This window comes from Mchenga conophoros, linkage group LG8 (assembly GCF_057382185.1).
Source record: "Mchenga conophoros isolate Kocher_MC1m ecotype Shallow Benthic linkage group LG8, M_conophoros_male_GT1.1, whole genome shotgun sequence".
Taxonomy (NCBI): domain Eukaryota; kingdom Metazoa; phylum Chordata; class Actinopteri; order Cichliformes; family Cichlidae; genus Mchenga; species Mchenga conophoros.
The window spans coordinates 25697728-25725607 of NC_140533.1; the positions used below are offsets into that span (position 1 = coordinate 25697728).

At 41.3% G+C, this 27880-nt stretch overlaps 1 protein-coding gene across 3 annotated transcripts in view; it reads right to left on the reverse strand.

The window, feature by feature from the left end:
- The window catches only part of thrab (thyroid hormone receptor alpha b), a 169465-nt gene that overhangs the window by 16735 nt on the left and 124850 nt on the right, over positions 1–27880 (reverse strand). For 2 of the 3 annotated variants that reach the window (XM_085285221.1, XM_085285222.1), the window contains exons 5-10: positions 19725–19786; positions 14766–14866; positions 13817–13964; positions 13380–13585; positions 2859–3005; positions 278–536 (exon numbers count right to left, since the gene is read on the reverse strand). In XM_085285221.1, the coding sequence (XP_085141347.1) occupies positions 278–536; positions 2859–3005; positions 13380–13585; positions 13817–13964; positions 14766–14866; positions 19725–19786 (923 nt within the window). Of the gene's footprint in view, positions 1–277; positions 537–2858; positions 3006–13379; positions 13586–13816; positions 13965–14765; positions 14867–19724; positions 19787–25494; positions 25566–27880 lie in introns of those variants that run through there. The other variant, XM_085285223.1, reaches the window with a different exon arrangement.

Genomic DNA, 27880 nt, shown 5'->3' on the forward strand with positions numbered 1-27880 from the left:
TTCATCACATCTAAATTGAGCTCCCAACACTGAATATGCATGTGGACATTTATCTTCAGACTATAATTAGATTTTGATTCAAAATAGGCTACATTGTATAATATGTAGAGTATCGAGTAATGATGTCTTTGTATTGCAACTGCAAGGCCAAAGGACACTAAAAATTTGCATTTAAATTGCATTAAATTCAAACTGATATATCACTAATAACATGTGCAACAAGTCCAGAGACTGCCATATAGCTTTAAATATGTGGAATAAAGGTTTTAGCATTAACCTGAGCTCATGAGAAGCACGGCTTGCAAGAGCGCCACTTCCGTGTCGTCAAGGTTGAACTGTGCCAGGCTCTTGCCCAAATCAAAGATGGCGTCCGACACCACGCCCAGCCCGCCGTTCTTCAGTTGCTCCCGCTTCACAGCCATCTCCCCACTGAGCGTCAGCGTCTCGCTCTCCGGGTCGTAGCGCATGGCTGCGCGCAAGGACATGATCTCCATGCAGCAGCCCTTCAACAGGATGATCTGGTCTTCACAAGGCAGCTGGTGAATGAAAAACACGTTCGTTTTCATTTCCGAGCAAACATATTGTCATATTCTCAAAAACAAAGCAAGTACGTAAGAAAAGTTTATCTATGAAGCGCTTTTCACAGACAAGCGGTCACGCGAAAGGCTAAAAATAAACGTGAACATTAAGTGCAAAAAAACCAAAAACAAAACGATTTAACAGGTTTTTTAAATAAATAAATAAATAATCATTCAATAAAAGATACCACTATACTTTACATGCTGTTTATGCTGAGTCACTATAATGTCATCTGAAAGTTGATGTCCTTGTATGTTTTTACCAAATTTATTAACCCATTTTTACTGTATTTTATTTAGTTTACTGTATTTCAGAGAGCTGTGTTCCTTTATAAACCATTTTGCTGTATAATATCCATCCATCTGCTCATTATCTGGATCTAAAGGCTGGGGCAGCAGTCTGAGCAGAGATGCCCAGACCTCCTTTTCACCAGCTCTTCTTCCAGAAACACCAGAAGCCATCTGAGAGGTATATTCTCTGCAGTGAGCCCTGGTTTGCCCGGGGCCAACATTCCAGCTGAACATGCCAAAAACACCTCAACAAGGAGGTGTTCAGGAGGCGTCCTAATCAGGTGCTCCAACCACTTCACCTAGCTCCTTTCAATGTGGAGGAATAGTGGCTCTAATCTGAGTCCATCCCAAATTACTGAGCTCCTCAGCCAATCTGGATCGCAGACACCCTTCAGTGGAAACTCAATTAAGCTGCTTGTATCATCTCATTTTATGGCCGATATCAACGGGTCGTAGTAATAAATAACTACAAAAATGAAGCAAGCTAACAAAAAAATGTCTTCTGCAGCATTATTTCAAACACTGGCATCTGTATACATCCATGGTTTCACAGCCGGTACTGCCCTGTAAACCTGCCATCCACAAACTGAATCTTTGACACCAATTTTTTATTTAATTCAGTAAGTTTCATAGAAAAATGAGAAATATCTGCCCTTCAGTTGATTGCCTTAGTGCTCACACATTAGATATGACTCAGCTGCGTTGCTACCTTCCCACATCTTCGCCATTATCCAAGTGTCAATAAAGCAGTACAGCAAATAATGGCAGAGAGAATTTAGGTAAAGAGGATACTAAATAATAAATGAGAGCAAGGAAGGCAGAGAGACGTGCTAAAGAGGAAGGGATGGGGGGAGGAGAAATATGAAGATGGGCTGAAAATAGGCGTACCTCCCCCCCCACTGATGAACACAGATTATGACTAATACACCCTGATTTACATGGATATTAGAAACTCTGAGTTAAAACCTGTTCAATTAAATCTGCAGCCTCTGATGTGCTGAATTAATCGTACCTTGATGTAAGCTGGTTTCTTTCCTCGTTGCTCTTGACTGCAGAGCAGATTAATTGACATTCACTGGCTTGATTTGTCTTGTAAATTTCTAACTAGGGGGCAGGCTTAAAAGTAAATGCCTAATAATGCAGTTAGTACTGCATCAATTTGTCAAAAAGCAACAGATTAATTTTTACTGGCTAAATGAATGCTGGCTTTGTTTCTGTGGATTCTTATTAGTAATTTATTGCAGAGCCACGAACAGATCGCTTGTAAGCCAAACAAGTTCCCTCCCTCTGCCTCTTTAATCAGATTAAAATGGCTTCTTTTATAATAAAATATGTTACAATGTGAGAAGAAGATAGGAAATTAAACATTGCTGATCATGTGCTTGTGTCTGGAATATTCAAACTTTAAATTTGTTATAGCTAAACTAAGAGGAGTTTATCTATGCTCAGACACTGACTTGATTAGTAGTATCCATCATGATAGCGATTCTTGTATAATAATTATACAATGCATTAAAATATGCTGATTAAAAAATAAAAAAGTGACATTTTCATAAACTCTAATAGATCACAGTAAAGACTTTTTCCTCTTCTGTAATTCATCACGCAGCAGACTCACAGTCATACTGCTCTGTCACTACAGCTGTCCCGCTAGACAACAGTTCTGATACACCCTGATAATTATCCAATCACCCGAGGTCTCATTACAAGCAGCGCAGAAGGGAAACATGATTACATGCTGCTAAGTGAGGCAGGCCAAACAGGAGCAGGAATGCTTCACTAATTGTCAGAAACAAAGGCCGGTTTATTTTGCAAACACTGCGATTGCTTGAGGAAATATGTAAATGATCAGCACTTTCCTTGTGTGCTGGACTTTTCTGGTAAACTGAAGCAATCTTGGTTTAGCTGTGGTAAATGAACAGTTTTGCCAATTTTTGTGTTAATTCTGGCCTCCGCTGTGCTCTTCAGGTCAAATTAACCGCCACTCACCTCAGAGAACATGGGCAGTTTTTTGGCAAAGTCAACGACACGGGTGATGGCGGGAGTGATGATCTTGGTGAACTCGCTGAAGGCCTCCAGGTCCACCTTGTCTCCGTCTGATGTTGGAGCGACTGGAGACTGGCCGATTTTCTCTGGCTAAATGGGGAAATAAATGTGGGCGGTTGATTAGTGCACAGAGGAAAAGTTAAATTAGATATTAGTAAAGCAGAAAAGAATAAAAACTGTTTCATCCATATATGATGAACCTAGTTTACAGCTCTGCAAAGTGAAGCCCAGGCTTCTAATGCCCAAGCAACTGCAAACCAGCCCTGAGGGTCCCTCGATCTTTGACCTCAGTAAACACTTTCATGAATATTTTTGGGTTCAGTTGCTGGTTTAACACCTATGTGCAACAAAATGCTGATTTTGTAAATTATGAGTCAGAAACAAGGATAAAGTAGGGCTTACTAAACAATGCACAATGTCACGATTGCTACCTACATCTTTTAAATGCAGTCAAAAGACTGAACTGACTGAACTGTGGGCCAGTTGCATTGTTTCAAATGCTTATAGTCAACAATTCCATAAAAACATCAAAAACAACCACGCTCAGTGTTGTCCAAAGCCTATAATATCCTAAGTATCCAGTGGACAGTAGTTCAGTGCTTCTGTACCAATCGTGGAAACCAGTATGACTTAAGACAGGGGTGTCCAACTCCAGGCCCCAAGGCCCAGCGTCCGGCAGGTTTTAGATCTCACCCTGGGTCAGAACATCTGAATCAAATGATTAGTTCATTACCAGGCCTTTGGAGAACTTCAAGACATCTTGAGGAGGTAATTTAGCCATTTGAATCAGCTGTGATGGATCAAGGATGCATCTGAAACCTGCAGGACACCGGCCCTTGAGGCCTGGAGTTGGACACCCCTGACTTAAGAGGACACTGAGGAGGCCTGTGCAGGAGAGACTTTGGAACACACCCCTCATGTCTCTTTGACATTAAAGTGATGTCATTCATCAGCTTGATAGTTTAAAGCATGATCCTACACAAAATTACAAAATAAATGGAATGGAAATGTGCTGAGGATATCATGCGCTCGCAGTCAGATGTCCTAATCTGTGATCCACTTCTTGACTTAGAGAAAGCATCCCTCCTGTTTGTCTCTGCAGTCTAAGACAGACATTTTTGCACTTTTATATCTGTGGCTACATTTGTCTATGTGTACTACGCATAGCCTTTTTTTTTAATAGCAAAGTGATTCGAGCCAACTCCCAGTCACAGCTGCTTGCCTTTCCAGTTCGTACGGTGTGTTGTTGTAGTTGAGCACCTCAGACAAAGTAGTAAATATTATGGCCTTTTTATGGAATTTCTTTAAGGTGTTTCAGAACACAACATTTTTCTAAATGGTTTGTTTTCCACAAAGTGCTGCAAATCAACGAACAGTTTTTCAGAGGACAGTGGAGTGTCCTTGGAGAAAGGACGGCGACATGTAATCAAACCGATAACACTTACTTAAAGGGAGACCGCCGATCACTAATATATATGTTTACAGAGTTGTTTGAATTGATGTTATGACTATGAAAAATATTGTTTCCCGCTCCAGTAAATAAAGCATGTGTCAGGGACAGAGTCATTTATTCAGACTTTGCTCCGGCTATAAATGGGATGAGATAAAAGTAGAGGAATAATCACCTCGAACAAAGAGTCATCAATCATGATGCAGAGGAAGAAGGATTGCGTAAGTCAGTGCAAACACAGCCAGTCCTCTGCTGTGAGGCTGAAAGCCGGGCAATTATGGAAAATTTCAAGTAGTTGTTATAATAACTTTGATGGACTGCAACTCTTGTCGTGCAAGAGCCAAAACAAAACATTGCTTTTGTTGGTGGAGGTCAGCGGCCATTTTTCATGTCAGTATTGGGAAAACAGCTGCCGGGAGAGAGACGGGCAGATCTCTCGGGTTTAGCTCTGTGTCACGATTCACAACTGACACAGATGACAATGTAATATAGTCTTTAGCTCAATCCATCCAGGATTAGTATTACCGGGGGACTTAATGTGATTTGGAAATGATCCCATCATGTCACTGTTCTGTGTGATGAATTTGTATGGAATAAGCAAAGTTTGTATTTCACTCAAATTTTCTACCATCATCCGCAGACTTGATTACAAATATTCATTAGGAAAAATGTCGCTCAGCTCACGCTGCCATTGATCCCATCCATCTGATCATCCTTTGGGATTTTGCTTCTGATGGATTTCAGCCTGCATTTTCTGTAAACCGTTCATCATGCTGTGTGGCAACATGAGTCATGAAATCGCACACAAATGCTGCTCCAAGCTTTGCTGACGCAAACTCCTCTACTCAAATTCTCAAGCAGAAAAAGAGGCAGCAGAAAAACAAAAAACTTGGAAAGAAAAGAGCTCAAATCGCAGACGCTGACTCTCACAGGTCCTCTGGCAAAATATGTTATGTAATTCCCAGTGAAGTTTGCACAGGCACAAAAATACAATCGTTGCTGATTATTACACTTCACTAGTTAATACAAGTATAGGTAAAAAGGTGAGTGCACAGACAGTGTAAAAAGAAGATGCTCTTTTCGATAGCCACTTGGAGGAGACCCAGGAGGCCGAAGACTTTGGGAAAACGTCCCTCAGCTCCTTTTCTCAATGATCTTATGTGCTTTGTCACTTGCTAACATCAGCTGATGTCCCTCACTCTTAATGGGGACAAAAGAGAAGCACTTAAAGAAAGCAAGCAGGCTTTAGATCTGCTAAAATTACAAATCTACTGTGCAATATTTGCAGCCTGTGCAGAAACCACCCCACATGATGGCAGCAGCAACAGACAGAGTTGGGGATGGTCTTCTCTTCTTTGAACCAATGCATCTGTAAAGGCAACACTCCACAGATCCCATCGTCACTACCCGACTTCATGGGTACAATTTTATTTACACAAGAACACTTTTAAACTCTTTAATTACTCATTCGGACTTACCGACCTTTTAAATTAAACATGACAAAGTAGACTTGATAGTTTGCCAAGTGCGTATTATGGAGGGGTGGCATCCAGTATCTTTAAATTAAAAGCGATTCAGTAAAGCTTGCCTAATCAACAAAATGCAAATGCAGCCTTCAGTTCTTTGAATAAAGTTCATGCAGCATTGTTCTGCTCTGGCAGTGATACAGTTCACAATTTTTAAGAATCCGCTCAACAGCATTTGTTTCGTGTATCTAGTTTGCAGGACTATTTTCCAAGTTTTAACCCAGCTATATGTGTGAGTAGTGTATTTGATTCATTCCTCAACTGTGTGTTAACACAATGCTACAGTCTTCCCAGTGGCTGTTCATCCCAAGGTCAGATGCGTGGTGTGCAATGCTCAAAGAAATTGCAAAAAAAAAAACCCCAAAACAATCTGAAAATAAACAACAAATAAACACCAACATGGATGCTAAATGCTAAAGCTGATGACAGGACAATTAAAAAAAAGCCTCCTCTCTGTAAAAAGGATAGAGCTGCAAGTCTGCAGAGCTGCATGTGAATAAAACACAAGAGTTCTATGAGACCAAAACGCTGATGTCTGGTCATTACGCACAGCGCCAGAATTGGTGAAAACCAAATACAGCATACCAGCACAAACCCCTCAAACCAACTGTCAGGGTGGTGGAGGAGGCCAGTTTTGCAACCACAAGACTTTCAGTAACTGAGTCGACCGCAGATTACTCTTGTATACCAAAAAGAGGTATACAAGAGTGAAGGCAGGTAGAGTTTGACCCAAACTAAGTCATGCTATATGACAATGATCACAAGCGCAGCAGCAAATCCAAAACAGAATGACTGAAAAAGGAAAGACTCACGTGTTTAAACCGACTGTAATGCTGCAACAGAGCTCTGCATAAACAAATGCCTGCAAACCTCAATGAACTAAAGCAACATTGTAAAGAAGATTGGGCCAAAATTCCTCCACATGGATATGAGACTGAAAAAGTCACACAGAAAATGCTAACTTCAAGTTATCGGGATGTTCTAAAACTTTCACAGCCCTGCATAGAGGCCTGTGAAAACGTTCTTTTTCACATGACTGCAGCTGGTGAATTGGTATTGCCATAGAGCCGTTCATGCACAATGAATGTACGGGTATTAATTAGTATTTGTAAATAGTTTCCTCTTCTCTGGCCTATGCAATGCTCATATGTGCTTTCTAATGGACTCGTGTGATTTTCTTCCAACTGTTATTGTTTATTTACTGCATAGCCATCTGGGTGACACTGAGGAAAAGCACTCAGCTGTACCCGCAGAGATGGCAAGGGATTATGTGTTTGTTTGCTGCTGTACAGACTAGTTAGTCAGGGAGCCGAAGCAGGCTTTTTAATAAGTGTTAAGCTCTCCTTGAACTGCACATTGAAAAGGAAAAGGCCCAGAATGTGTCCCAAAGGAAGCCAAAAGATATTTAGACTTGAAGATGAGCAGCATTACATTCAGGGGATTTGCTCATTAAGAGGAGAAAACAGTAAAAACTTTTTGCTGCAGTGTCATCCTGACCTTTTATTTTATCAGATGCAATAGGTCTGCAAAAAGTTTGCTGCTGCAGAGCTGGAGAAGATAAATTGGGTTCACTGTTGTGAAACAGTGAACATGTGTGTGGTTAAAATGCATTACTAATGAATAAATTATCACCAATCACAGAAATGTGACGGAACATTGATAGTGAAACTGCCACAACATGCTGAATTGTTATCAGTGCCAATCACTCAGAAGCGACTTTGCAAGGTGCAAGAATTTTAGATATACAAGGTCACATATCATTTGCATATCAGTGCTTTAAATACACAGTAGAGTAAAATGAACTGCATGGCATGATCGTAAGAGCACCTCATGAATACAGGTTAAAAAACTGCTGTTTTTAACTCTGGATCTCTCTGTTCAACCAAAACCATATGCCCACCATGCATGAATCACATATGTCTGTTTCTCATTGCCTGGTTGCAGCACAACTAAGTAGCTAGAGAGAGCTTTTCAAGGCCTTTTAATGTTTTTGAGAGCAACAGCTTAAAGGTCAGAAGTTCAGGACCAATCGGGGGAAAAAAGGAGGTTTGTGTGAGATGAAGTGCCGCCGTGACGATTTATGCTTCACTTCTCCCGCCTAACAAACTGAATAGAAAACTTGGAACAAGTAGTGCATTTTGACCATTAGTAGCCGGGAAGTAGAAGGAAGATGGATAGCTCGCCATCCCGCCTGTTAGTAAATATGAGTGAATAATTTTGCATTCATGCTTCACAAATTTGTATGATCCCGTGTATTGTAGTTCTATCTTTGAGAACTATCTGAATATTGAGGGAAAAGCCTTTTGAATACACATGGAATCAATCTTATCCTACTGCATTGGAAAGCTGCAGACCACCAGTGTGCTGACATTCCTTTCTTTGAGACGGGGTTGTTGACGTCGACGAGACGTTACACCTCGTCTGCAGCTTGTTTGATGGATACATGAATATGTAGGTGTGCACAAACAAAACTATCTCATGCATTTTCTGCAGACTGCGTTGAACTGTGAACGAACAAGATTTGCTATTACTTTTAATAGAAACGCTATCAGACAATTAGGAATGCTATGACCTTTGGACCGATGTAGAGACCCACACAGGCACAGCTGCCGCACACAGCTGAACCGAATGTTCTCTCATCAACGCCGTTTCCAGATGCCAGACCAAAGCGTGTGAGAGAGAACACTGTGTTACAAGTCAGAGCAGTGTGTTCCCCTCCATAAATGATTCAATGGGCTAGATATGTTAGTTGGTCTTAGCAACAATAAAAAATCTGAAACATCAGGCCCCGCATTATCTCTGAAACGGTTTCATTCACAAGCAGTCAACACTGCCACAATGTGCTGTGGGTGATGCCACGAGACAAACAAACAAAGCACACAAAACTAAAAATGGAAACAGAGTGGCTCATGTGTCACTTCTTCTTGGTCTAAAAATTAGATTAAGTGTAATGATAGCAGATGTTTTCTTATTATCCTTTATAGTCTGTAAAGCCTCAGCCACACAGAGCTAGAGAGCAGTCAGCAACCCAATGGGAACCCCTGGTCAGTAGGGAAAAAATGTGTTTCCCTCAACTGGTTGGATTCTGTAGGCTGCTGCTGTCACTGGCTGAAATTCATTGCACTTAGGCTAAGGCACTAAAAATATACTTTGAATTTCTCTGGTTGCTAGAACCAGTGGTCACCTGTATATTTACATAGAAAGTATGTTAAATACCCAACAAGTGCTAGAAGAAGCAGACCAGAAGTCGTGCCTTACTGCTGAAACAAACACATTTAATCTGAAGGGGAATGCTCTCTGCGCTTCACACTATTAACAGTTTCACTGCCGCTACCAAAGAGTTGGCAAGTGCTTGTAAACAAGTCGCAAGCTACAAGTCACTGCGGCAGTCTGCTAGCGGCCAAATTGATCGTAATAAGGTTTTCGGGGTAGCACCATACATTTCTTTGAGACCAACTTCACCTACCAACTGCCGGCAACCTCTTGCGAAGCAGTTGGAGAATACACGTTTTTGCCTGGAGACTGAAGGTTGCCAGCAGGTTGCTATCCAGTGTCTAGGCCTGTGTGAATGACACCTAAGGACCACCTCTCTCAAGCACTTTGTTACTTTTTTTAAATTAAAAAAGATGCATTAGAATTCAAATTTCCACTTTAGGCTGCATTGTGTTGAGATTATTGCCTGCCATGGTCTTAAAGTTCCCATATTTGAACAAAAGGGTTCTAGGGACTTTTAACACCATACAGATGAGTGTGGTGAGTTCATGCTTAAAATGTGCATTGGCATCCACACGACAGTTTAACTTTCCCCTGTGCTTATAAAGGTTTAAGTCAGCTATAGAGAACAAAACCATTTTTAGCATCAGGCAGTTATTTCTACTTTAGAATTTGCCATTTTCACATAAGAGTCTACCGCTACTGATCGCTACAGTAGTCAGCCTCAATCGGCCACCAGAGGAAATCGAACTATTTACATATTTTCAATTTGTTCGTGTGGGTTGCAGCTGGTTTCCACACATATATGCGAGGTACTCATGTATCCCCCCCATATTCTTTATTTGTTCTGTGCCTGTATCTGATCTGTACCTGATATATGCAGCGTAACAATGAAACTAGCGTTCCAACATACTGAATTTCTTCTCTTCTCTCAGGAAAACACTGCAGTTTAAGTGAGGAGGGTCATCCCTCAGTGCATCCGGCATCATTTGCATGCTGAAGTACAATGTATGAGAAGAAGTGTGATTGCTGCTGTTTTAAAGTAGTAGTCCTCATAGGGCAGAATGGGCTCATCCTGGTTGGCTTAGCATTTAAATTTAGATATTCAGGGTTAAGTGACTCCAGCGCCCCGTTAGTGTGTGAATGCCGTGTGAAATGGAACAGTTGATCCTTTAGAGGAACCAAGCTCAGGGTTACTGTGCTGAGCTTTAAATTCTGCTTGGTGCAAGACCCGTCCGTAACATAAAGCGCTTTAATTTTAAGTGCTGTTAAAAATATGTTTAACCCTAATTTTAACACCAACTCTGACCTTCCACCTGCTCACTGTAGCCTTCAACCAAGTCATGAGTCATGAGGAAGTGGTGACAGGACAAAGCTATGCAGCTATGTGAGTACGTTCTCATCACATCCATCCACTGCCTTCTGAAATAAGCAGGCCACAAATGCTTTGAAACCCTCTCCACCTTGGTGGGATAGAATTTTTTAAATACAGCGCCTTGATTTGTACGTGACATATCATCTCATTCTGCTGCAAAGCTGTTGACAGGCACTTAAAACTGTGTAAGTATCTCCGATAAGCCTGAGCCAAAACATAAGGTCAGAGTCTGTGTTTATGCGTGACAGGGGAGCTTGATACAGACGGGGACACCCAGACGGGGCTGTCCAGGATGAATCTGAGCACTAACACATGCAGGAGAGCAGTGTGTGAGAGACACACACAATGCCTGCCAACTTGCAGATGAGCGCTAATGACTGAGGATTTGCCTTGGCTGAGATAAGAAAGGATCTTACGGAAAGCAGATGGGCAAAACAGAAAGGAAAGCGAGGGGAGACGCCGAGGGACAGTGAGAGAGAAAACAAAGAAATGAAGACAAGCGTGAGATTAAAGTGGAAACGAAAAGTTGAGGTGAAAACTATGTGGAGAATTATGTCTGCGTTAAGAACCCAGAAGATTTGAATGAATAAAACTCACAACTCTGGAGGGAACTGAGGAATAAAGGCACAGACGAGGTGAGAAAAATAGAAAAAGACCGGGGAATACACAGCGATAAAGACATGTGAGTGACTGCATGTTTGTTGGAAAACACTAAAATAGAGCTACAGAATTTTATTGTGTGAAATAGATTGTGGTGCTTGTGTTTATTGGGTATTTTCAACCTATATTTAGTGCTTTAAACAGATTTAAAATGACCTTAATGTGACTTAAACTTGTTTCGGCTGTAATGGCCTTTCTATTCTTCTCCCCTCACCCTGCCCCTCCCTGAGCCTGGCTCTGTCAGAGGTTTCTTCCTGTTAAAAATGAGTTTTTCCTCCCTATTGTTGCCAAGTTCTTGCTCATAGGGAGTCGTCTGAATATTTCAGTTTCACTGTATTACTGTAGTGTCTTCACCGTATTATCTAAAGCAACTTGAGGTCACTGTTGTTGTGATTTGGGGGCTGTATACATAAAGCTGAATTGAATTGAATCCATCCAAAGGAACTTGTTAGAGTACTATAAGTGCAGTTATTATTGATGTGTCCCCTGCAACAACCCACACCGGTGAAAGAAGGAGATGACTTGAAAGAAATATTATAACATTAGTCAGGTGGGAATGCTTCTGTCAGGAGTGGTTCTCTTTTTATTTCTGCAATGGGTATTTTTTACTCCCAAAATATGAATATAAATTAAAAGTTCATATAAGCCTCAAATCTTTTGGGGTAAATGTAATTATCCCTGCCACTGTCAAACACACATATTCACACATGCACAGAGAGCTTCTCTGGTTCTGTGTATGCAGGCAGGTTAAGAAATATGGGTGTGATGGCTTCTATAAAAGCTTGGGTATCTTTGAAATCATCCCAAAATTAAGATGCATGCAATATATTTTTAATATGAACTTTTTCAAAATGAAGAAAAATCTGAAGTGGAAAGGTTGATAAATCAAAATACTAAATAAGATAATTGATTCGTCATCGATGTAAACAGGTCATGATGTTAAGGCCTAAAGACCAGTTGATGACAGCCTGTCAACCATTGGTTGCTAGGGAAAAATGACTATTCTTCAACCACCGCTCAAACCTAAAGTGACTGTGGCAATCCATTACTTTGAGACCAAAACAATCGCAAAGAGGTATGTGGCGTAGTGCTTTCTGATTTCACCCAGTGGTTGCTGGACGTTGCTGGTAGTTGCTGTGAAACTGACAGCTAAAACCCCAGTGAACAGGTCTAGAGACTGGCTGGCGAGACCCCGGCAACCTCCGAGTATTCCATAAATGGAACACTGATGAGTATTGTTTGCTGCTGCTAGGTGAAATTTGTTGCAAAGGTGTGTACAGTGCTGCACTTTGAGCCTCCTTGTGACTGCTGTGGTTGCTAGCAGACTGCCACAGTCACTCATAGTTTACATGAAAGACAATGCCTTGTCTATAAGAACTCGCCCACTAAGTGGTTATGAAAGTGTGAAAATTTGACACAAATCAGAAGTGCAGATTGTTTGCCTTCAAAAGAAAGAGAATTTTCAAAATAAAAGACCCTCTGATAATCTGCTTCGGATGTCTCTCACCTGTATTCCTGATGTAAAGAGTTCTCAGATAAGTTTTGCAAATGAAGTAATGCAAAAAAACCAAACAAAACAAAAGATTTTTTTTAAAGGAGCAATTTTATGCTGTTAAAAGGCTGCTGTACTCCTTTGTTCCTTGCCCCACAGTTTCTGTATGTGTGCAGCTACTATGGATCCTTTATATTGAAAGACAATGAATTGTACTTTTGCCACAGCGTTTATCTGTAGCTCAGCGTGCTGGATTTCAGAAAGGACAACCTTTACATCATGCCGTAACCACCTTGAACTTACAAGTGAAACTGACACAAACAACATCAATAAGTGTCTGTGAGCTCCACCTCAGTCACTGCAAGCTAATCACAGTCCCCCAACACTGTTTGTGAAGCCCGCTGAGGAAGGCAATTAAGCCAGCTTCAAAACAGCAATGGCTAGGTTTTAGTTCGGCTAAGGCTGTCACTGAGTAAAATTAATGAGCTTGTTGCTGTTTATGTTGTCGGAGAAGAAGCTTTTTTCTAAGGTAATGGTGAAACCTAACAAGCTACTTTTTTCAGTAGATAATCTTGTAATGTAAGAAGTCGCCTTAAATTGCTCTAAAGAAATGACAGCAATGAAAAATCCCAGCTGAGGTAACCCTAAGCTATCACTTAAATATGCTGGAAAAACAGTGCGGCAACAATGTAGAAAAGAAAATGCACAATCACAATTGGCTGTGTATCACTGTGCCGTAGCTTCTCACCAGGAATTTGCGCTTCTGCTTCCACTGTGCGCCCTGAGCATTGGTGTGACGATGGGCTTCCGTCACCAAGCGGATCAGCTCCCACTCAGCCCCCGTGGGCTCCGGACGGGTCTGGAGGGATTTTACCATCTCCTCCTTCTTACGCCGCTCCCTGTTCTCCTCAATCAGGCGCCGTTTAGCCACCCGTTTTGAGTCATCCAGTACCACTGGAGGGAAAAGGAGGTGGGAAGAGGAGGAGGAAGAAATTAGAAAAAAAAGGCAGGCACACTATTTGTATATCACCTCAAATTTGTTTGCATATATATAAAGTTGCAGCTCCAGCTGTGAAATATTAGGTCCCCGTGCTGTTTAGTCTTACTACCTCTTGAATGTTTATTATAAAAATAAACAAGTGACATCAATTCATTTTCGTTTTATATTTTTGTGCGTGCACTCACAGTCCATGGCCATGCCCACAGCAATGCACTTCTTGAAGCGGCACAGCTGGCACTGGTTGCGGGTGATCTTGTCGATGATGCAGCAACCATCGTACTTACAGGAGTAGGCCGGGTGGAGGTTCTTCTGAATGGTCCTACGAAAAAAACCCTGGAGGTAGACAGAGCAGGCAGACGTGGATGTGACACAGATGGAGAAATACGAGCACAGTAAAAGCCCTGAAAACATTTTGCTTCCAGCCGCAACCGCTGCTGGCGGGAAGGGAGACATTTTAATTACCGCTGCTGCGTCTTTACTGTGAAATTTATGTGTTTAATGCAAAATTTGATTAAACGTATTGTCAGCCCCACTTGCTACTAAATCTGAGGCAATTTCTGTGAAAGCTACGCGGCGGCCCAATGATCTACGCACAAGACAAACAAACTGTAGATGGAAATGTGAAAGGAGATTTAATATTATGCTTGTATTATTAGATCTAAAGCATTCTTTTGACAGGCGTAGATACTTCTACATACCGAAGGGAAGTGAGCATGAAATATTTACCATAAATCAGATTTATTTGAAAAAAACAAAAGGAAAAAAAGTCTTTTTCCCCCCCAATGCTGCCCAATAACTGAGACATCAAATGCATCATTGCCAGCAACGCTCAATCCCTTCAGTGACGCCTAAATATAAAATGATAAACAAACACATGAGCAAAAGGAAGCAAAGCAGTCTGATCACACAGCACACTGACAGCGAGGAAGACAAATGACACACGGCTCAGAGATGAAGTGACAGCAATATGTGTATGACCTCGGTGCATGGCTGTTCACTATAAAGAGTGTGCGCGTGCACGGCTGTGAGTCGTGTGTCTTGGCACTTGACCTCGAAGGCATTAAATTAAGTTTTCCTGCAGCCATTATGCGGGTTATGAACCTGCTGTGGGCTTCTCTGGGTTTGTGTGTGTACCTTGCAGCCCTCGCAGGTAATGCAGCGGTAGTGGTAACCCGTGGCCTTGTCGCCACACACCACACATGGCTCATCCTTTTCGAGGTAGCTGGGAATGTACCCTGAAAGAGAAAGAACCAATGAAAAGACAGATCGTGTGTTTCTCACCGATGCTGTGGGCGAGCATCTATAAAACAATTACATCCTACCACGGCAGAAGTACTTCATCATCGTCGTCCTTACCTTTTTGTGCTACTGTACATCACTGTGAATTCAAACCTCTGAATAAGAAAGTAAAAGCACATTTGGAGACCTTGGAAGGAACACAACAGTAGTGTTCGAGTTTTTCACTGTGATGCCTGAATAAAAAAAATCGTCTGTTTCTTCACATCATTTAACCTGCAGGGTAACGCAGTCAGTACCTTTCTAATAGGGACAAGTGCTAATAATTCAAATAGGGCCACTAGACTATACCCACACAGTTTCTGTGGTGAACAGTACCGCTACGCAGCCTGTGGCACCTTTAAAGTGGTCAATGGGAGTTCACTTTCCAGCATCATATTTTTAGTTTTAGACTTTACTAGTGTAATTTTGCATGATTCACATAATAAAAAACTAAGTTACTTATGTTACTGTGACCTTTGAAGCCAAACAGTTTTAGCTCTCGTCTCTTTAAAGCTCCCCTCCTAGTAAACTGTAATGGTTTAACCTTTCTACAGCCATGCAGACGAGCACATCAGTGCACTGTGACACCGCTGTGTGGTTACAGAGGCAGCAGCTCACAATCAACCCCACTTACCCTCTGGTGCTACAGTAAATGTGGCCGGAGTTGAAATACTTCTTTTTACACTGGCATATGATAATGCTCTGAGGAGAGCATGTAAGAAGTGAACCCCCAGTCTTTAATTAGCAAACAGGATATTCAACAAGGTTTCCAAGTAACTAATAGGGTTAGACTGGGAGGAAGCTGTATTACATGAATTACTTTGGAAAGTCTGCAAACTTTGTTTTAAACTAAAACAAGAAAAAAGTACTATGCATATTTTCCTACTTCAGTCATTCCTTTAAGTTGTGTACTGACACAAAGCTACTCAAATTACTGTGGTCACACAATTAAACACACAAGAGCTTTACTGTTTGGTTTGATCCTAACTGAGCTGAGGTTCTCACAGCAGATACTACAGCGCCAGCTCATCTAAAGTGACAGTATTTGGATTGTTCTCTTTCTGTCCTATTTCACAGTCGTTCCTCTGCTTTAAACTCAGAAAAGGCACAGTTTGTTCTTTTTTCCATACTGCGAGACCAAAAAAGCAAGCAAGGAGACACAGGAAATAGCAGATTTGCAGACATTTCATGTGATATTTACAGTAGCTATGAAGCTGGGAGGGGCGGAGACGATGCACTACAAGTCGCAAAAAAATTCAGTGTGGGTGTTTTAAGTGCAGCCCCACACAAATCTCTGCACTTTGCACATACACGCACTGTGTGTGAGGATCGGGGTGTTGAGATTGTGATCTATCACACAGTATCACCAAGGAAGCGTCTGATTGGTCCCAAATTCATTCTGCAGCACGACAAAGACCCCAATCATAAAGAAAGAAGACTAAAGGTTCGCGCAACAGATGGTTCGGTCCCCACAGAGTTTCAGATTACATTAGGAGACGGAAGCGAATCCACAGAAGAACTGTGGCAAGCTCTCGGTGATTCAAAGAAAAAAAAAGCTGAAAAACCGGTGATGTTAAAGGCAAAGTACACAATAAGTATTGATTTAATGTAGTTTTACTTTTTCTATTGATTATATTTCTATTAAAAAAATGATATAGAAAATCTAATGAGGGATATCTTTGAAAGCCTGCTTTTCTTTATTTTTAGCGGTTAAAAATGGATCCAGTGATATACGCTTTTGTGTGTCTGTGTGCGTACACCAAGGCGTGGTGAGAGCAGTGACTGGCAGTGTCAGTTGGGCTCTGCCTTTTTGGCTCGGTTACAGATTTTAGAGGAGGAGGGGGAAGGCAAGAAGCGGATAGTGGGAAGAAGAGAAAAAAGACAAAAGAGAGAGAAGAGCACTTGCCAAAGGCACAAAAGTGACAGTTTTCCAAACTGAGGAGCACTCGGCTTCTTTCTGTCAAATTAAAAAAAAAAAAAAAAGATAAGAAGAACTTATCTAAAAAGAGAAAAAGAAAGAAAAGTAGTAAAAGGGAGGTGAGCCAGAGAAATGACAAAAGGTCAGATGGGAGAATGCAGGAGGGGAAAGAGGTTTAAAAAGGAGTCAGAAGAACCAGAGAACCATCACATAAGATAAAATGTGAGCCCCGCTGTGTTGGCAGGGCAGGCAGCAGCAGGCGGATCCCCGAGCCGCTGCTGTGGCTGTGTTTGGAAGCCAAGCCCAAAATCAATACCGCTGCAGCTCTCTGGCTCTGGCTGCCGGCCCCTCCCAGACGGGCCACCAGCAAAACGCAGGAAAAGGAAGGAGATTTTTCAAGTGTGGCTGAGTCAAGATAAATATTTTGTCTCCGCAAGTTTCCCACCATAACACTTGCCGTTTTTGTTTTATCAAAGTGTGTGTGCATGTGAGAGTATGTCTGTGTGTGTGAGTGAAATCGGGTGGGGAGGGGCGTTTGAATCCCTGAAGGAGTCTCGGGATTGTTTCTTAGAGGTCCTTACATGACAACATCCAAGCGAGGTGACATTTGAAACTGTAAACACTGATGACACCGGAGGACAATACTACACCGATAGCTGGAGTTGAATCAACAGCTATTACGCAAAGCTAAGTGCAGCTGTGTTTATTGTCCCTTCCCTGAATGCCACTTAAAATCTATTGCTGTAAATGGATTAAATGCTGTGTTTATGTACCGCTGAAAGGGCCCGAGAAGAATTGATCAAACTACCAATTATGGCAAACGTGGCAAAAATCGTTTTGGTCAATGCGCTTTTGTCTGGTGCTTTTTGTTTTAAACAGCCTTCTTTTAAGCGGTGGACGTCCTTGAACTTTTAATAAATGAATTAAGTTAAAATGAAACTAAAATAGCGGTGGGCACAGGGTTGCTCTGTCAGAGGAGGGTTTATTTTTGCCTGGGAACATAATCCTGCAGGGGCAAAAGCCAGTTTCTGGTTCCTTTACAGAAGATGTGAAAATGCAGACAAAGGGAGCGACAAGAAACTGAGGTGGCAGAAGGCTTGTGCACTTTGAGAGAACGGAAAATAGAGTAATGTGCAAAGGAAAAAAAGAGAATCAGTGCATCCAAAATCCTTGCATTCGCTCCTGCTTATCCTTGTCAGGGTCGCGGGGCGCGCTTGAGCCTATCCCAGCTGTCTTAGGGTGAGAGGCAGGGTACACCCTGGATAGGTTGCCAGTCTGTCGCAGGGCTAACACACAGACAGAGACAAACAACCACACTCACATTCACTCCCCTATTCACACCTATAGGCAATTTAGTGTTTCCAATTAACCTATCCCCACTAACTGCATGTCTCTGGATTGTGGGAGGAAGCCGGAGCACCCGGAGAGAACCCACGCAAACACAGGGAGAACATGCAAACTCCACATAGAAAGACCCCGGCCTGATGGTGGAATTGAACTCAGGCAACAGTGCTGACATCCATGCCACTGTGCTTGCCCTGCATCCAAAATCGAAAACCTAAAATGTTTGATGCACATATTACCAGTAATGCCAGTAATCCAAAACCTCAGTCTTCAGTCTGCAGTCAAAGCTCGTACAAGTTTTTGGTTTAAAGGATGCAACAGTTTGTAACATCATCACAGCCCTGTAAGCACTTATCCTGGCATTTTGGGTGCTCTGGACTTCTTGCAATCTTCTACCGATTGATTAAAAACAAAGAAACTTTTTCAAGCTGTTTCAGCTTTTCCTTGGTGTAATCTGAGAAGTTCTGAGCTCCTGCACATATAACTGACTTGATTGTACACTTCTGTGTCCAGCCTGGAGAACTGGAAGGGGCACGACAAGCTGAAATTACACCAAATGTGCCATATGGATAATAAGGACATGAATGGCTCATTAGCGATTCATGCAAAGCTACTCTTGTAAAGTAGCTCTACTGTAAATCTACTATCTATCAAGATGATTTGGTTACCTAGGCTTAGATTATTGGCTTCATTATTAACATATTATAATCGTCTATATTTATGCTAGTCGCCTATTAATGCACTGTATGGACACAACACAATGATATTATGGTTGTTAAGGTATCCATTCACTTGCTGAGGGTTGGTCCACTCTCAGAGGAAAATTCTGACAGTGTATATAATTGAATCTCAGACAACCATGCCCCTAAGACAGACATACTGTCATACTTTCCCAGTTCAAATGAACCATGGCAGGTAAAGCATGGCACAAGCAGTCATGCAGGGAGGAAGCCTGCTGGGAGGGGAAACATTTGGACTCAGCCTTGGGAGATATATTTTATTAAATCAGCTATCCTGTAGACTTGGATTTTTATGTTGGTGTTCCTCCCACTCTATCGCTCCCAATCTCTCACCTCCCTTCCTCACTCGCTTCTTCCAGCTCAGGGGATTTGGAGCTGTCACTCTGACAATGAACTGCATCCAACATGAAAACAGACAAAGCAGAAGGCTTTCGTTTATTGATGACAGGTGCCAAGATGTTTTACTTCTTCTCTTTGCTCTTGACAAATTGAAAGTGTAATGTACACGCGGCAGGAATCAATCTTGTGCTTAACTTCTTTGCAGTCACTCACTCAGTGCTTGGGTACACTGTGGCGAGACTGAGAGTCCTTTTTTATAAAGCAAAAAAGATTCAGAGAATCCAAAAATATATCAAACACCTCCAAAACAAAGTGCTGGAAAAGCAATTTTCAAAATGAATGGTTACCTATATTTGGAGACTGTTTGTTCTCTAAAGTAAAGGGGTACATCTGAAGACGTCAGGCATATTTCAGGTAAGAGAAGTGCTTTTTTCTTAGGTGCCACTCCAGAGAGTCAATCCATCAGACACTCACCAGTCATGCTCTTCACCGAACATTGGCTGTTCTTCCTCTTCCTTTTTGGGCCATTGAGCCACCTGAGAAATAACAAAGGAACAAAGAGAGACAAGCAAAGAGGAACAATCAACGCCTGTAAATATACAACACTTATTTCTGTAAAGCTGTATGTATGTAGGTCATAAAGAAAATATATAGCCAGGTATGCCAAACACATCACAGTCTGAGCTGAATCAGACAAATCACATCTGGAGGGGGTTTGGCTCACACTGACATCACATTGCAGGCAGGTGTCTGGTTGTTCAGCCAGACAGATTATGTGCCCTCAATTGTGATTTTTCAAATTGCACATCAAAGAACTGCAGACAAATGCTTTCTCCGCGAATGGAAAATAAGTAGATCTGATACAATAGCACCGTTTCCCTTTATGCCAACAAAACCAATCAGCAATGTGGCCACATCGTGAGGGGAAGCCAGCAGATATATTATGTTCCATCCAGTGGTCACTGATTATAAATACAGGTAAGTTCTGTTATATGTCTTTAGATGACAGATGGTAGCTTTGAGCTTGCATTTTGGCAAACACATGGTCAGCACTTCTGTTTATAGAGATTCGTCAGCTTCAAAATCAAGCTAATGAGAATCAATACCAGATGGAAATATCATTTTCCAAGTAATCCAAGTCTCCACGTTAATATCAGGTATAAATGGGCTCCAGGACAGATCTATAAACAACAGATCGAGTGACTAAGAGATAATGTAATCTGTATAATTCATGCTAAACCATATATGGAAAGTAAACTGGCTTCTCTATTTGTGTAAACCTTCTCCCTATATCCATTTACCAGCCAAGCATCTGGTACTCAAATCACGTAGAGATATAGGAGCATGATTTGCCACCATAAATTTTAATTTTCAGTTGTAACTGAGCTCTCTAGACCAAAAGTTAAGTCATAAAGTTTATGTCAAAGAAAAAGGCAGCTTTACTTGCAGCAAATTGATGCATTTTGGCAGTAAAAGCTGAAAGTGCTCCCAAACTGAATCCAAGTAGCAGGAAAAAGACTTTGCGGGGAATACTAGTAAGGTCCCCAAAACCACGCCAATTACGAGAGCGCTCATGGGGAAACCCCACAATAGCAGCCGAAAGACAAGAACTGCAAAGAGTGTAGGTGTCAACCATGCAGCCAAAAGCAACACGCATTCACAGCAAGGATGTGCACACACACCTGAAGCCACGCTGACACATGTGGAAGGCATGTAAAGCGCAGATGGGAGCTGGCTGCTTGCAGGAGAGTTATGAAAGCAGAGAGAGGTGAGGTAAGGGGGGTTATGAAAAGCGAGTACAGTATGGGCCGGAGTCAGCGAGTGCTCCCTGCAAGTCTGGGATGTGTTTAGAATCCCAAGAGTCCAGCTCTTTGCTCTCTAACAGCCTCCGGCTCTCCTCCCACACCAGGACCCTTTAATGCCAGCTCCAGGAGAGGGAGCAGGACTCCATTACAACCATAAATAAACTGAGCTCCAACTCTGCTGGACTCTAGGTCACAACACACAAGCCTCAGAGTTAAATTTGCTCTGTGACAGAGATGTATAAGAGTGTACTCTTTATTAATGGGTGAAAGGATCCTTCCTCTGCTGCTACATTTTAATCTTATGAAAGGAGTTTTTAATGAGAGAGTCGCTGCCTTTCTAATGACATAACCGGGTTCAAATGGCGGTCACGGCAAGCCGTCCCTGATTAGCTACTGCAATAAGACATCCAAAGACAGGCATCTAGAGAGATGGATAATTTAATAATTTAAATACTCTTAACTTAAGCATATGAGTGGATTTGAATAGTAAACTTAAAATGGGACTGAACTTCCTAACCCAAGTTGACAAATCATCCCTTTATTAAGTAAAGTTCATGCAAGCTGTTGCCCTGTTAGCCATCAACAACAAATAAATAAAAGGTAGGTTAGTCTCCTCCAGACTGTACATGGATAAAGGAGCGTTAGCCACTGTGAAGTCAGCCATTGTTTGCATACTTGAATTCAGAAGTCTCAACTTTAGCTTATTGCTGTTGCCATCTTGGTCTCTAAAGCCACAATTGGACAATAGTGTAAGCTCCAACTTACCTAATACTAGCAGTGAATTCACATTTTTAGACCCAGCACACTTTCAAGAACGCGAGAAAGTAAGTGTCATCTTAATCAAAAAAAATCATAACACGCTTTTCTATTTTCTAGCCTTTTTGTAAAACAGTAAATCTGAAAACTCACGAATAGCAACAATATGAACTGTTTCATGAAATAAATCCAAAAAAGCATCAACATGGACAGTTCAGTGGCTTGATGAGCTTTAAAATCTAGCTGATGCATTTAATAAAGAATAGCTTTAAGCTTGATATAATTTGAACAAATGACTTGCAAAAATATTCAACTGCCATCCAGACTCCATGAACTGTATGGAGGAAGTTAGCGTTTTAACATGAGAGCGTGGCTTCTGGAGCCTTCTTGCTTTATGAAGCGATAAACTCTCTTAACCTAAATGAACAGAAAACAGAGGTGATTGTGTTTGGTCCCTGTGACCACTGCGACTTTGGCCCCTTAGAAATGTTAAAAAAAAAAAAAACCTTTGCGAGGAACCTAGGAGTGATTTTTGACTCCAATGTAATGTTTGATAAACAGATCAATGCTGTAATCAAGTTTCTTTCATCTTCGGCTACTTGCTAAAGTGAAGCCATTTCTCTTTTTTAGAGACTTTGAGAGAGCTATCCATGCCTTCATTTCATCTTGCCTCGACTATTGTAATAGTCTTTACTCTGCTGTTAGCCTGTCATCAGTTAGCCGTCTGCAGCTGGTCCAAAACACTGCAGCACGGTTACTAAGTGGCACACGCAAGCGAGAACACATATCTCCCATACTGGCATCATTACACTGTCTGCCAGTTAGTTTTCAAATTAATTTTAAGATTTTATTATTTGTTTTTAAGGCGTTGCATGGGTTAGCACCCTCATTCCTTTCCGATCTTTTAAATTGATACACTCCTGCAAACTCCTGCAAAATCACTGAGGTCTGCAGAATTCAAGTACAGAGGAGATCGGGACTTTGGTGCTCCTAAATTGTGGAACAAATTGCCCCTTCACATCAGGACCTCCCCAACACTGGAAACTTTCAAAACCCGTCTGAAAACCAACTTTTACTCCCTGGCTTTTAAATCAGAATGAGTTTGTATGACTTTTATTGATCTTATGTTTTACTCAAATCTTCTAATTTGATGATTGTTTTTCTTAACTTTTATCATGTCTCCCTATGTTTTTCTCTTTTGATTATCTTAATTGTACAGCCATGTGCCATATAAATAAATTTGACTTTGACTTTGATAAAGCGCTATACTGCCATGATTGCAGCTCTCAGTATGTCTTGTTTACACAAAGACAAAACAAAAAAGTTCTACACTAAATGAGCTCCAGTCATGTTACTCATTGCTTAATGTTTCTGTGGCTATATAGCACATTTTTCTTCTCTGCTCTCTTGGTCAAAAAAAAAAACCACACGTCTGATAAACAACATGTTTTATGTTACTGCTTCTAAATGAGACACAGGCTTTTCTTTTCTCCTGTAAGAGAGCATGTTTTTGTGTTTCACACCAGCAAACATTGTCTCCAACTGGGAAACATAACAATATAATTACCTGTCAGGCTCACGAGTTGCTATAATTGTGCATGAATGCCGGCTCAAACTACCCTTCATATTTTAAACTGGTTTTAATTATAGCAGTGTCTTGTTCTCAGCTATGGTTCCCTTTTGCACTTTTCAGAATACAAATGTGTATTATACTGGGCTCTTGAACAGCCTGTTGAATTAAGGCTTGATTTATCATGACTGTTGGGTATCTTCTTTAGTGGATTTCAGTGGTCAAAAGCACGGTATAATGTTACTGGCACTGACAACCGTCTCCATTTCTAGCAGTTATGCTGCTCACCTGTGAAGCAACACTTCTACATACAACAACAAATTGATGCAATATGCATATTTTACAAAGTAATACCTAAAGAAATCCGAGAGCCTTTGAACACGGCTGTTGTTTTTCATTCACTTTGTGGGCAAACATGTCAGTTAAAGTGCCAGTAGGATGCGAAAAAAAAAGAATTAAAGCTGTCACAGCAGCAGAAAGATGCGATGGGGTTTTCACTCAATGCCACTCAAAGGTAAATATCTCTCCGTCTGCCAACTGGCTCCAACATCACCCCACGGAGCTGCTGGAGGCGACAACCATCAGACTGTCAGCTATGTGACAGCTCAGTCTTCCAGTGCAGCAGCATGTTGGTGCAGATGGGAACATCAGCAAACGGGATGACATCAGATACTCATTAATCAGGTCTCTGTCACTCCTACAAGGACTATACTTCTATACTACACTAAACACTATCCTATACCTCTGCATTTCTGTACAGAGAGTTTGCACAAACCCTAAGGTGCCGCAACACAAGCTCGGCAACGTGAGCTCTGATGAATGATGCAACAAATGGCAGAGTAATGACTAGTGATTCACTGAAAATTATAACAAAATAATAACAAAAACACAGAAACAACAGCTCTTTCTGACCAATTTTAACTAGTGACAGGAAAAAAGGAAATACTTTTCCCTAGCAACCGGTGGTTGCTAACTGGTCTCTAGGCCTTTGTGACCAGAGCAGCCAGCTAGCCTTAGCTAGCTAACGTGGACCACTTGAAAAACAGTGAGAAGATGAGGATCAACAGCAGCCGCAAGTGCAGAGAAACAAACTTTGTATTAAATCAAAATAAGAATTACGTAACCAACAGAGTGAGTTTCTACAAATATGCAAGAGAGGTTTTTAGCCACAGTAAAAAGCATGCTATTAGCATCAGCTAAAGCCATGATAAAATAGGCTATAACCCACCCTAACTTCAAATGTAGTCATGATGTCACATCCACATTGTGGTACCACAACTTAGAACTTATTACCAGATGGCAATGCCTAAAATCAAGGCTTTAATATGGGAATCCAGAAGCTAATGAGTCATATTACATTGCCTATCTCTGCCTTTTATATACAGTCTATGCAGTAACCTCAGAGGTGTTCTTTGTTCAAAGAGCCCTCATTAAAAAAAGACAGACATTGTGACGAGTGACCCTGAAAAATAAAATAGCTGTATAATACATAACATAATGGCATAAAATGACTGTATTTTAAAAAGTGGTTTAGTCTGAAAGCTTTTACGGCTGTTTAGATTCACAGTGGCATGTTGCATCTTCATCTGTTATGATGTTTTGTTGCTACAAACAAACAGAAAAGTAGATTTGTTTTTATATATATATATATATATATATATATATATATATATATATAAAAAATTGTATTGCACAGTTGAGGAAGACGTTGGTCACTTAGCACATAGAAGACCTTCTGTTCATGGGTTTAAACTGAATATATGTTGATGGAATCTGAGTCTCTGCAGGTTGAGGCAGGACAGCGTGTGCTATACGAGCATACCAAAGTAAGTTCAATTCCCAGGTCTTGCTCCGCGGCGAGATACAGATTGCAACACAGTTCTAAATGTGCGAGTCCTGTAGACTGTGCCTCTCGGAAAACTCAATGCACATACTCTACATTCTCCGCAGTAAACAGTATAAAACCTAAACTGGCGTTCAAGAGCAGCAGATGAATTCCTTGCGGCTCGACATGTGTGCCGAATGTGGCCGCGCGGTCCAAAAACAAATACACAAGAGAAGAAACAAGAGTTTGAGCCAAAAGGATGACACAAACAAAACACATAGTGCTGACCTGATGTAGCAGTGGGAATGTAAAATATGCATGGCTGAGGTACAGTTCTAGTTAAAGCCGCAGCTAAAGCTGTGCACGGCCCTCATGCATGGACACTGTCTGTTTTTCCCACTCTCCTTCACACTGATATCTCGTCCACTCGTGCTATGTTTAGCCTGCTGACCCACATGGATACTCTCTGCCGCTCCCTCCCTTTTATTCCTATCCATGGAACTTGGTACCACCCAGGCTCCTCTTATACAGTCAGCTTCTCCACTTGTGACTCTGACAGTGAGCGCGACACAGGTATTACTGGTCTGTCAGGTAACTGACACTGGAGGACTTAATAATAAAGATATAGATACACTACATAAAAAGCAGCCAACACCAGTCACAGGGAACTACAGTGTAGATCATTAAGGGTAAATATATATTTCCCCCCGTAAAAAGACAGACAATCTCTGAATACTCTAGCTGTTTATGACATTCAGGCCTTAAATCCTCCCCTCATTAGAGACATATACATTTTTAAAAATAGCATTTATAAAAGGAGCTAAAACAGCTGGTGAGAGCATTTGTTGTTGACTATATTTGGCTGCGGATTAATGCACATCTGGCACTCTAGACCATGTTAATGATGCAACATGTCACAAAGAGCCATCAGTCTCCTCTCCCGTGGAACCAGCTCCCAGTTTGGCTGCAGGACAAAGACGTGAAAACCTCTCTACATTTAAACTTTGCTCTTTGATAAAGCTTACAGTTTGAACTGGATCAGGTGACCCTGAATCAACCTTGTGTTATGCTGCTAAAGGCCAGCAAATATTTATTTATAGAGCTCTGCAGGCGCTCTGTAGATAATCGGTCCTACTAACAGAGCACTCAAAGCGCTTTCCTACTACAAGCCTCATTCGCTCACACAAGCTTTTTTTAAACCTAAAATTCACAGTGACGGATGCATCAGGGACAACCCAAGGATGGTATCTAGTATCTAGGAGAGATGGGATCGAACCGCTGACATTCCAATTAGGAGATGACCTGCGCCACCTCCTGAGCCACAGCCGTGGCATTACACACACACAGCTTTTCATAACTTTTGTATGTTGTAACCTCAGTTAAAGTTTTTCTTTATGTAATCAATACATATTTGTAATATTTTTACCCTCCTAACCACGCTCACTCTTCCTTTTTCACACTTATCTACATTCTGCCGATACTCTGCCTGTGATTGGCTAGAGTTTGTTGCCTTTTTTAATCTAGGTGAACGGAAACTGTCTGCTCTGAAGCTCGTGCATCTTAGACAGAACAACACAAAGATGCTCAAAATAGCCTGGAGAATTATATCCATAACAAACACTGAAAGAGGCCCCTGTCCTATGTTTAGAGGGCCACAGTCGCCTATTGTTGTGCTTACATGCTGCGGGCCAACAGCTGCGTCTGCCCCGTCCTATACATCCAGAGCTAATGGACACTTTGTTCCCGCCACTCTCTAAATTACAGGCTGAGGAAGAAGGGGATGTAGTATGCCACAGAGTGAAAGCAAGACAACTCCCTCTGATTAAATCCATGACTCTACAGTAACCCAGACATAACCAATAATAAACATGTAGTTAAAAGCTCAAATATAAACAGCTTGAAATGTTCTGAACTAAAACCAAAGGGAAACACTTAGTAGGTATTCGACTACATTTAACTGGATTTTTTTTCCATATCCAGATGTGTCTGGTGTGCACATATACACTCTGTTATAAATATAGAGGTTCAGACTTATTTATGTTGATACTGTGAAGTGAATTTTTTTTTTTTAAAAGAAAGATTTCACTAAAGCTGCAAGTTCGTTTAGCAAATTTGACAGGATGAATAAAATTAATCTGTCATGCAAACATAGTAGCGCTGAAGTCTATTTATTCACACAATTCTCAGTCCAGACTAATGCACACGACAAAGCGAATATAGACTGATATTGCATGAATCAAACCAATTCTCACTGAAAGTTTTCACAGTTTCATACTGGGCGTGGTGGTTTTACATGATCATGAGAGAGAAATCCCAGTGCTTTTGCCAGTATGAAGCACTTGTTTTACACGTAACCACACCAAAGAGATCTGCAGCATGTATTTGCTGTTATTTCTGTGATCATGATATAATAACTCAAATTTATAACCCAAATCGAACAACACAAATGCAGTTCTGCCGTGAAATGTTCACAGCTCTTTAAAGTATCACTGAGATCCTGCAGGGGGACTTTTCTTTCACAAATGCAGAAATAAAACCTGACAGTGTTTCAGTCAATTAGTCTGAGGTTTACGCCGACTGACTCACAGATTGACACCCACCCACCTGGCCTTAATGGGTACCCACCTCTCACATTAGGGGTAATTGTGAAATAAACTCTGGTTTAAGAGCTTTA